Source organism: Trachinotus anak, unplaced genomic scaffold (assembly GCF_046630095.1).
Source record: "Trachinotus anak isolate AG129_WGS33_773 ecotype Australia unplaced genomic scaffold, CSIRO_AGI_Tana_v1 ptg000007l, whole genome shotgun sequence".
Lineage (NCBI taxonomy): Eukaryota > Metazoa > Chordata > Actinopteri > Carangiformes > Carangidae > Trachinotus > Trachinotus anak.
In genome coordinates, this window is record NW_027273858.1 from 24,856,090 (window position 1) to 24,867,969 (window position 11,880).

Below are 11,880 nucleotides of genomic sequence, written 5' to 3' on the forward strand. Positions count from 1 at the left end.
CTTTAGTATTGTAAATTATGGCTGAAGCTCTTTGTTGCTAATGGCAACAAACCATTGTTCAGCAACAGGGAAAATTTAGCCACTTTAAGATTAGCTTGAGGCTAATTTATCAAACTTTCAAAGCTGCTCTCTTTACACTGCAAATGAAATCTGGAATTGAATTTTACATTTTGGAATATAGATAGATAGATAGTTTAGTTTCTTGCACCCTGTCTACCTCTGAGTTCAGCTCTGTAACCCCCCCCCCCCCCCCCCCCCTGTCTTTCTCTCAGAGATGGACTGATCAGTAAGGATGAAATGATGGCGTATTTCCTTCGCGCTAACCCACTGCTCCAGTGTAAGATGGGACCAGGATTCCTCCACAATTTCCAGGAGATGACTTACCTGAAGCCCACCTTCTGTGAACACTGTGCTGGATTTGTGTGTATCTCTAACAATTTATGCCTCTTTAATTGTCCTGCTGCCATCGACAGTGCAGTGTAACTGAGTCACCCTGAACCAAATCATGTCTGTAATAGACAAAAAGACCTCACAGGATTACAGGAAATGTTTCCGGATTCTGAGCCAAATGTTTTTTTTAAAATGCATTGCTCCTCTTCATCATCTAATGAGGTTTTGTTTTTTTTGGTGTGTTTTCTGTTCCCATGACCTCACATCTGGACCTGCAGCTCTGGGGAATCATCAAACAGGGTTACAAGTGCAAAGGTACAGTTTCATGGGATTCTTCCATATGCATTCCATATGCTTTTTAACAAAGTTAAATCAACTCATTACAAATCCTTTAAAGCATCTTTTCCCTCCCAATCACTGAAAACCTGTTGCTGACACCAGATGCTCCAGAGGCTTCAGGGCTCCATATCACAGTTGTTTTAGTTGCATACTGGACTCTGATTGGCTGATAGGTGTGATGTCACAAAGTCCTGCTTGTATGTCCAGGTGTTAAACTGAGATTTAAGGTGAGCACAGAGAAGCTTGGCTCCTTCAGCAGGTGAAAGTGAAAACAGTGTCAGCTCAGACAGCAGAGGGAACATCACAGAGACACCACAGTTCAGTGACGGGGCTTTAAGTTCCACTGTCAAAAAAAACTGTATCTGGACTTGGTATGAGTTTGGTATCTGTTTGTATGTTTGATGTAAGTTCTTCAGGCAGCATAAAAGTTCACCTACCTGTTCTGGAGCTTTGGCTGCATCACACGGTCTTCATCAGCAGATGTCTTGGTACTGTAGAGGTTAAACCAAGCAGCTGTGAGACACGGTGACATAAAAGCTGAGCTTGACATTTCACGACTGTCAAGACCATGTGAGAAAGTCAAAAGCTCCAGTTCAAGGGAGTAAATGGACCTTGAATTAAGAGTGATTTATCAGTTGTTGCCTGCGTGTCTGCAGTATGGAAATACCTGGTTTCCTACCTATTTTATTCTGCTCTCAACTACAGAATATGCTGAAAGATAAAATGCCTGTTTGTTGGTCTTTATATAAACCAGTGGTGCATCCTCTTCACATGTTTGCCCACTGTTAATGTTTTGACAAATTAAGACACAAAGTCAGACATGGCAAATAGATCTACCTGATGTTGTAACAGGACAATTATCACCTGACCAGGAGGTCAGCCTGCACATTACTTTGACTTTCAGCCTCACTGCCATCACACTACAGGTTCTTCTATGATCTGATATTACCTGTGTGTCCAGAAACACCTTTGGCCTGAACGTTTGCTGATGTGTCTCCATTTTCTTTGCAGACTGTGGCGTGAACTGTCATAAACAGTGTCGGGAGCTCCTGGTTCTGGCCTGCAGAAAGCTGATCCGCTCCGGCTCTGTGGGCAGGCTTTCCCCTGCCAGACTGACTCACAGCTCACTGCCCAGCAGCCCTGCTCTGCCTGCCTGCAAAGGTCACTTTCACTTACAGATACTAAACATGGCAATAATGCACGTACAAAGGGTTTATGTGTTACATGAGAATTTTAAAGCAGCATGAGTCAGTGCTCAACTGGAAAGTAATCAGTCACAAAGTGAACACATGCTGCCAGACGTTATGAACGTCATTAGGCACACTCATTAAGATAAGTGTAGATCCTGTCTGCCATCAATAATGTTCTGACAATCTTTAGTTTCCACTTCCTGTATGATATTTTTGTTTGAATAATGACCGGGCAGCTGCACTGATACTGCGCTGATCCTGATGAGGACTACAACTTAACCAACACACTCTGCGACTGAACTGTCTGTGGTTGATTTGCATTATGGGTAATGTTGGAGTCAGGTTTTGACAAAACAGCAGAATGAGTGGAATAAAAAAGTCGATGTCTGTGGTTCTGCTGCGTCATTTTTAATGTTAGTTTAAATTCAGCTTTAATGTTTTTCTTGAGTTATAATTATTTGCCATGTTTTTTTACATGCTTGGGGAAATTGATTTTTTCTCACTTGCTTGTGTTTTCTGAAGTGTATTGAGCTCTCTCAGCCACCATAGACTTCTTCAGCACTTTTTAATTACATTCATGTTTAAAAGATATGTGTCTTAGTAGAGATGTGGCCTCTGTCCAGTTCACAATAAACTACATTATTATTGATAAATGTAGTTTATTTTACATATTACATTTCTGCTGTTGTAACTGCTCCATACAATAACTGTTCAGTTCATAATCTTCTGTGTTCCCTCCTTCAGATGAGGACGAGGTGTTTGAGTTCCCAGCTGTCACATCAGCAGGTCCAGCTCTGGACACTCAGTCTATCACCCTGATGACCGGTTCAGCCCAGAGAATCTCAGTCCGCCTGCAGAGGGCCACCACCAGCCAGGCCACCCAGACCGACCCCCTGTGGCCTGAACACAGCTGGGGGGCCACAGATGGCGGCTCCCATACCTTCCCTAAAATGAAATACAGGACTCACAGGAAGACATCGAAAAACAAAGGTTTCGCCTTCTGGGAAAACCAGAATGAGCAGCACCAGGTGGTTTCTTCACGATGCAGCTTGGAGTCTCAGAAGACGTTGGACGTACAGAACAGGATGACGCTCAGGGGGGAGGTAACACAGAAGGTGGCTGCAGATCTTTATTTAAATGAAATTAACTGCCTACGTTCTTCAGTATTTTATTTATTGACTAGTTATCAGGGACAGTGCTCGTTAGTAGACATTGATGTGGAGCCTCTGGTTGTAGACATGTCAGTAAAGGTCATGTGTAATTTAGAGGACATCATTATTCATTATGTTGTCAGACAATGAAACTGAATCCACAAAAGGCAGATTTCCATACACATGTGACTCAGTGTGTCTCCTCTACCTCTACAGGACAGCTGACTTGATGAGGACCAATCCTGTGGGTCCAGAAAACACCTGGCAGCAGGAACCAGGAAGCTCTTTTCTCTGGGGGAGGTGCTGGGCTGCCTGAGGCCCCCCCTCGGTGACCTGAAGTTATCATGTCCTCTCTAGATGTTAGCACAGACAGAGCTGCATGTGGACACTGTGATCAGGGAGACGAGCTCAGTGGATACTGAACTGACACCTACTGAGACTACTGTGGTCCAGGATGTACATGGATGTTGAAGATGTGAGAAGAAACTTCAGAGTGGAACGGCTCAGTTCAGTGGATCATTGCTTGCCAGTTACTTCAGTGCAGCTAGGATTTACATCCAGCTCTGTTACAGTCTGGCAAAGACAAATCCAGGACCAGAAACTGTCTCTGCCTGAGGAGGATTAGAAAGAGCGTGGTGCATGTGAGTGTAAAGATGTTTGTATGTTGAGCTGCAAATAAAGAGATCTGAAAGTGAATGTTAAGGGACAGGAGCGAACAAACGATTTCTTAAAATGATTGAACTTCTTCTCTTTAATAACTGAACACATTTATGTCACATGAATTTTCCATCACACATTAAAATCAAAACACAGTTGCCGTGTGCACCATCCAAGCTTATGCCCGGTCTTAGTGACGCTCATTCATCTGACTGTACACATGCTATTGCCTAACAGTGTGTGTTGCTCGGATATATTGTTAACAATCTCTGCTGTCTTGCTAATTGGTATCTTTTCTTTTCTTTATGTAAAAACCTCACTAAGTGGTGAGTTTGTTTGTTTGTTTTTTTACTCAGTCTGGTTTTCTTTATCTTCGTCTCTGTCATATCATGAGGTGATGATATGAAGGTAAAAAGGTTGATGGAACAAAGACCTAGAACAGGAATATGTCTTGGTTAGCTTTGTCAGTGTCAGCACTATAGACAGCATCTTTACTGTCTCTGTCCCCTTCAGCCTATGATACTGTCCATGGTGCTGATCAGCACACAAAGCTCACATTTGTTCAGCTATGCAGCTTAAATTTTCAGATAGTTTTAGGGATAAAAATAGACCTGAGGACACTGATCATGTTGCCAACACTGAGGAACAGTTTGGAGCTGCAACACAGGTGACTGCATTGTGGTCCAACGTAGGAGTGGTAGGGGCCTCTTTCATAACTGTGTCAAGGGACCCATTGTTTCATAAAATGCACAATGTTTTTTATTATTTATGTTCATTTAGACAAATTACCTTTGTAAAGTGTTGTTTCAGTTCACACAGTACACAAGACTGAGCAGACCTCTGTTCAGTATCACTAAAATATTCATAACAATCCATATAATAATTTGTTTAGCGAAAGCTCAAGAAGAATGAAGTCAATTCATTTAAAAAACAGAAATGTCTGACTAATGAAACTGTAATGAGACATCCACATTTAAAACATAACTGCAAAAAAAGTCGGTTCGCCTTCACCGGAGATTTCATTCTTTTATTTTGTTAATATTTTGTACGTCCACCTTTATGTTCAGCTGCTTCAGAGTCTCCTCAGCTGCTCTTTGATCGAGGTTTGTTGATCTGTCTTCACCTTTTATTCTACTGGACTCAGGTCCAGACTTGACCAGGTCTTAGGTTTTCACTGGTCTGGGATCACTATTGTCTCCTCTGGTGGGATGGTGGGAATCATCTTTTACTTCAGTGTCTGGGTACAAACCTGCATCCAAACCAACCATCAACCTCCAGGTCTGAAACATGAAGCATCAACAGTGAAGAGCTAAAAGCTGCAGTTCCTCTAATGACCACTAGAGTCTGGCTCCAACAGTGAGTCAGTCCCCATAGACTCCCATGTTAAAATGTCCAACTTTACAGCAGAAACAAACATGTTTACAGCCTGGTACAAAAATTGTTTTGGTCTCTAGAGCTAATTTCCTCCTTCATGACAACTGTGCGGGCTGAATTTTGTAGAACTCACATGTTTACATTTCATTAAGGACTAAAGGTGTGGAGAATTGATGGCGTGGCCTCTTTGAGTGGGTGAGCATATCCTTGCCACAAACTAGCATGCACCACAGTCTCGACTCCACCCAAATCCCACTTCTTCGACCATTCTTGGATTAGCTGGGAGTTAGGGGCGGAGTCAGACACTGATGGTGACATGGAGCAGCTCACTCCGAGCTTCAGAAAACTGTGGGTGACGTCACAGAGGCTGTGTCCATCTTTATTTAGAGTCTGTGGGTCAAAGCAACGTCATCTGTCCTCCAGCTTCTGCTCTCATGCAACCTCAGATCAGCTCACTCCACCTCCACAGTTCATGGTCGGTGCTGTTGTGGTCCTGACCAGGTCCACACCAAACACACTGCACTACATCTGATCCAGACTAATTATTCTTGTTCATCAGAGACTGAGGTGCCAGCATTCATCAGGCTCCTCTTCATCTTCTTCAAGTTTAACCTGTAGTTCTGTGAGCATCAGTTCCTTCTGGGACGTCTGTAGACGTAGACTTCCAGCAGTTTCTACAGTTAATCTTTGTGCAAAGTCAGAAGCACCTACTCACAAGGTTGTGTAAATCATGAACTGTGTGATGCTCTCGGACCCTCTCACATCTCTGATGTCTCACAGTCTGATTTTATTTGTTCAGGCAGTTCCTCACTACGTGGAATCGTGTTGAATTAGACAAAATCCAGCAAAGAACTGAGGAGGCTGTGGTGTTTACAGTTTATTTTACCTGCAAATCACAGGTGTAATCACGTTTGTTGCACTGAGGTACTGAGGCCTTTTTTCAGTGTGATCTACCTGATGGTTTTAAATTATATCTAAGATACTCAACACTGCAACTTGTGTGTGCTGCATGTAGAGAGACCTGGTGGACAGAAGCTTTATCCAGGGACATGTGATGATGTGATGGTCTTGTAAGATAAATCCCACTTTAAGAAATGTCTTGTCTCGTTCACACTGATGTAGAAGCCCAGTGAATCACACCATCTTTTTAAATACTGCAGATTTTATTTACATGCTTAAAATTTTATATTTACAATGTTTTTTTCATGGTTTTATTTTGAAAATAAATGGAAATGAACCTTAGAGTATACATCAAAACAAAATACATACACTGCTGAGATTTGATATTTGAATATATTAGTATATTTATATATAATATTCATATATTTGTCATTTATATCCAGTCCAGGCCATAAGTATTTGGACAGTTTTTGTTCGTCAGCACATTCAATCTGAAATAAATTAATAGGTTCTACATTAAAGAGCCAAGTCTCAGCTTTAATGTGAGCAGGTTTACATAAGTATAGGCTGATATGTATGTGGTAGATATAACACACCCTTTAACATACAGTGCCCAAAGTGTACGGGTAATTAAAGAGAGACACATGAAATCATCATATTTAATATTTAATGGTTAATAATACTTTTTAATAAATAATTAATTAGAAATAGCAGTTAATAAAAATCAAGTAAAATGAAGAAAAGCTCGATAAATTATAAAAGTGAAAGATACATTTTCATTTTATTGTAAGATGTTGATGTTAGAGCTGAAAGTCTGAATAAGTGAAGAAGCTGCTCTGGTGTGGTTATGTGCTGCTGTTGTAGCCATGTGTGTGTGTGTGTGTGTGTGTGCATGTCTGTGCATCAGGTGACTCTGACATGGAGAGACAATTGACAGCAGAAGGGTCTGACATGGCGAGAGGTGTCAACAGGTGGAAGAAACAGACCCTTCAGTTGAATGAGCTCTGTGAGTGTGGAGGGAGGAAGGGTTAATGATTCATTAAAGCACATTTGAAGAACATGATCCTGTTTTATTCTCATCAGGCTAAAATAATCCTGTTAACCCTCATCCAGCTGATTTGGTTTTTTCACTGTCCTTTGAAGACTGAATAACAGTGTGCTATAGAAATAAAGACATCCTCCACGAGATTGTTCTAAAAAAAAAAACACTAAATCTTCTTAGTCCCAACACAGTGAAGAAGTTATTTGATAATAAATTGAATAAAATGTTTTTCCAAAAAGTTTCTTGATTTGTTGCTAGATGCTTAAAAAAAAAAAAAACCCCATGCAGGTACGAGAACATGCAAACTCCACACAGAAAGGCCCCAGCTGGCCGGCAGGTCAGCTGTGAGGCGACAGTACTAACCGCTGCAACACTGTGACACCTAGATGCTTTTTGATAAAAAAAAAAAGATGGTGAAAGGGTCTGAAAAGTCACAAAATCTAGTGACAAAGGTGATAAGTTGGCAACACTGCTTGCTCATGCTAAATCATTTTGAAATATCTGAATTTTGTAAATTATAACTGAAGCATCATGTCATGTGGTGTTACTCAGTAAGGTAGGTACACCCCACAGCAGGGGTCAGCAACCTGCGGCTCCGGAGCCGCATGTGGCTCTTTCATCCCTCTGCTGTGGCTCGCTGTGGCTTTGGAAAATAAATAATGAGTGTTTAATTCAAATTTATTTTATTTTAGTTTGTTAGTTTTTTAAATGTAATTCTAAATTTGAAGATTATGGTGATCTTGTAACATTAAAATAAAACATGTTTAATTTTTTGTCGCTCAAAATATGCGTCACAACCACTGATGTGTGACACCCGCTGGCACGCGATTTATTGAGCTTTTCGACCCCCGGTAATTTAATTTTCTCTGCAGTAGTTCATTCATTTCATAAATGCAACACACTATAGTTCTTTTTTATACATAGCATAAAGGTAAAAAAACGATATATGTAGTGTTATCTTCATTTTAGATGTCAAAAGGGTTTTGTGGCTCCCGGTGTTTTCTTTTCTGTGGGAAATGGGTCCAAATGGCTCTTTGAGTGTTTAAGGGAAAACTTTAGTCCTTCCAGCAGCTAAAGGTGTGTTTGGGAATGGTTCAGAAGCTGCTGCGAAATGTGATCCCAATAGCTGACAATATCATCCAGCACCACATCTCAGCTGGTTTTGAATTGATTTGTATTCCTTAAAGACAAGGGCATATGTTTTGCTACTGTGCTTCAGTCTCCCACCAGGCCAAGAACTGGTGCAACAGTGAGAGATATCTAGCTGCACTACATCCAGGTCGCACTCCAAAGGAGTCAAAGGGGCTGAACCCTTCTAAAAATAACGGCAGGGTAGCTGAGAGTGTGCTTGGTGATGGACCAAGCTCAGCTGGTACTATATTGTGCACACAGGTTTGTAGTGAGGGCTTCAGGGGAAAGTCATGTTTAAACATATATCTGGTTCTTGATGCCTTCCACACACAGGGACCATCAGTACCATATAGCCTAACAACATTTGCTGAAGTTGTCAATGTGTCTGGAAGAAGAACTTGTGGTTACGCTGTTGAACCGCTCACAGGACAAATCAGTATTCCTCTTCCATCCCCGATAGAGTGCAATAATGTGCCTAAGAGTTGAGCAGAAATCCCAACTCCATTAGCAGCATACCACCACAGCCACAAGAGCAAATTAAATACCTGATACCTCTGCAGACATTTTGCTCCAATTAGGATGAAATGTTCTCCAGGTCCACAAGGTATGTTAGCAGTATTATGGCCGAACAACGCTCCATTTGCCCAAAAGCATGACCTTGGGTGGGTCATAGTGGGTGACATCTGTTTGAGCGGAGCTCACAGTCCAAAGGAAGTGAGCACATTGAAGACATGTCTTATGGAAAATGGCTGGCCTAGTTACATGTAGTTGTGTTTGACTTGAGTGCTCGGTTTGAGGGTGTGTCACTAAATGAGGTCTGCTTCAAGGGCCCAACCTCAACAATAGCCTTCCAGAAGTCCTTCTCAGGTTCAGGAAGGAACCTTTTCCCATAACCGTCGACATTAAGGAAATGTTCTACTGCTTCCTTGTCCAGGAAGAACACAGAGATGTTTTGCGCTTTTTGTGGTCCAAAGACAATAACCTTGAAACTGAAGTGGTGGATTACTGCATAAGGGTCCATGTGGTTGGAAACAGTGGCAACCTAGAGGAGAGAAGGACTTTGGCGGTGATGTTTGTCATTTCATCAAGACAGTTTCAAAAAAATGAAATATCATCAAGCCAGACTCTTGAAGGATTGTGTTGACCACCTGCGCTCAGCGAAATTTGTCAGCAAGTTTGAACTTTTGAAGGGTGCCCCTTGTCAAAACAAGCTAAAGACATTTCAGCATTCACAACACCCACAAGCCTTTATTCCTAAAAGGAAATGCCATTTGGGTTGCAAAACGCACCAGCCACTTTTCAACGGTTGATGAGTAAGGTCGTGGTGAGGGAGAGGGATGCACAGTGTATTTAAATAATTCAGTAGCAGGAGCTGGGAATAGCATGTGCACTGAATTAGTGGTTTTTTAAATCTTCTTGCATGGGCCAATCTCACTGTAAATCTGGCTAAAAGCAAGTTTGCCCAGGGTTCTGTCACTTATCTGGGGAAGGTGGTTAGACAGGGTCCAGTTAGAGCAAAATTCGCTATTGACTAGTTCCCACCTCCGACCACTAAGAAAGTACTTATTTTTTTGGGCATGGCAGGGTACTACAGAGGGTTTTGAAGAAATTTCTCTGCTGTGTTGTACCTCTTACTACCCTTCTGGGTTCCAAGGTCAACTTTGACGGGTTCCCTCAGTGTCAGTGAGGTTTTTGCAGACTCGTTTTGCAGACTGGTACTGATATATTGACCACCCAGTCAGTTTTTTTTCCAGGAAATTCAATTCTTATGAGTTGAATTATTCCACTGTGGAAAGAGCCCCTGGCTCTTATTTGGGCCCTGAAACATTTTGAGGTCTATATTATGGCTTATAGTGTATACTGACCACAACCCCTTAAACGTTTTACATTTCCCTTTCCCTCTTGCTAAGTAGTAATTACGCCTTCCCCATTGGCTACAATTTAAATTAGTTGGTTTGTGTTATTTTCCTTTACTTTTACCACCTTCACTTATCAATGCATGCTTTACACCACTGATGCCTACCATTTCCATGTTTCATTTAGTTTTTATGTTTGGTTTAATAAACCCTTTTTTTTAACTTTCAGTAATGTGTGGACTTATTTGATGCAAATCATGAGCCAGGTTTGTAACTATTGTAATTATTGGATGCACAAGAGTGGCAGACCTATTTCACATCATCCAAACAAGTAATTAACTAATTATTGCAGCTCTAATTTCTTTGTGCCACCCACGGGACAAACTGTCAACTTTGTACACATTGCAGTCCAGACAGAAACATGACTGATGGTTTGATGAGGATGAAAATTATGTGAATCATGACCTACACAGTCACCAGATCTCAGTCCAGTTGAACTGTTGGAGATTTTGAAATGACATGTTTGGCAGTGCTCACCACCACCATCATCAAAAAAACAGATGAGGGAATATCTTTAAGAAGAATTGTGTTCAGAGTACAGAGACTAGGAGTAGTGAAGCTGTTCTGGATGTAGGTGTTGAAAAAACATATTAGTTGCACATTTTTGAAAGGTTTTTCTTTCATTTGTTGTCCATCTGTATATGTAATGTGTTAATATTTATGTGCTGTTTTGTGGACCTCAGTTCTAGCTCTTACTTTTACTGTTGTTTATTGAATCTGGGGGTCTGCAGCCAATTTCCTGGGCTTGTACTGAGCTGCAGGGATGACGTATTTTTGTTGGCCAACCTGGAAGTTACTGTCACCTTTCACAATCACACTTTTGGATTATTACAGGAAATAAACTTCTGTGACAAACATCAGTTTCTGATCCTGTCAGGCTTTGTTCAGCAGGATAATCTTCACTAATGACACCACTTTATGATGTCTGAAGCCTAAATACAATCAGCAGCAGTAAAAAGCTAATGTTAGGCTATAAACCAACTACACCACGGTCACATGACTTAACTGTCACCACCACTAAACTTCAACTTGTAATTTGATTTAGCTCTGAGCTCTTCTACAGAAGCCTTTCCTCTGACAAAGTTAGTAAGAATTTGTAAGAGCGCGAGTAGAAACGAGGCTGGAAAGGTGGACTGTGAGTAGGTTGGTTTTCATGTTGGAGAAATGATGTTTAATGTCCCCAACAACCTCTGTAGTCTCACCGGCCTTTCTTAACAGACAGAAAATTGTCAAGAATCAGGACTGGGGGATTTACTGATGGATTCATCAACTGGAAACACATTCAAACAACCTGAGACTCAGGACCAGGGAACAGAAAGTGGTGACTTATTTCTGGGCTATTGGACTCGTTCCTGCAAAACTGTTGGGCATTTTGACTGTGCATGTTTGCCACCCAGGGGTAAGTGATCATTCTGGGTCCTTGTCACCCTCTACAGCTGTCTTCCATTTGGTGATTGTGATGTGTTGCATGTTGCGAAGCATCATGGGAACAGGGAAACTGAGTCGAACCTTTTGGGTGCCCAGTTCGGCTGAAGTGGACAAACTGCACTTTAAGCTCTGTCCGAGTTGGAGAAGTCAAATTAACCAGAATAAATGGAATCTCCAGAGTGGGTTGTTTCAACAGCGTTCTCTGCAGTTACCTGCACGAGAGAATCCTTTAACTTCACATTGTAGATGTACTTTTGTCACTGGTGCTTCTTTAATTCTGGATGTCTAATGTATTTGCAGTAAAAGACAGATTTCTGAAAGACAGATTTCTGTTGAAATAAAAGACCATTCAAAGTCCATCA

General features: G+C 41.4%; 1 protein-coding gene across 6 annotated transcripts in view; it reads left to right on the forward strand.

The window, feature by feature from the left end:
• rasgrp3 (RAS guanyl releasing protein 3 (calcium and DAG-regulated)) overlaps positions 1-8,278 on the forward strand; it is a 54,859-nt gene extending 46,581 nt beyond the window's left edge. For 5 of the 6 annotated variants that reach the window (XM_071481580.1, XM_071481577.1, XM_071481575.1 and 2 more), the window contains 5 exons: positions 273-420; positions 669-705; positions 1,741-1,890; positions 2,664-3,034; positions 3,287-8,278. In XM_071481580.1, the coding sequence (XP_071337681.1) occupies positions 273-420; positions 669-705; positions 1,741-1,890; positions 2,664-3,034; positions 3,287-3,295 (715 nt within the window). In that variant the 3' untranslated portion in view covers positions 3,296-8,278. The remainder of the gene's footprint in view (positions 1-272; positions 421-668; positions 706-1,740; positions 1,891-2,663; positions 3,035-3,286) is intronic. The other variant, XM_071481579.1, reaches the window with a different exon arrangement.
• Positions 8,279-11,880: the final 3,602 nt, after the last annotated feature.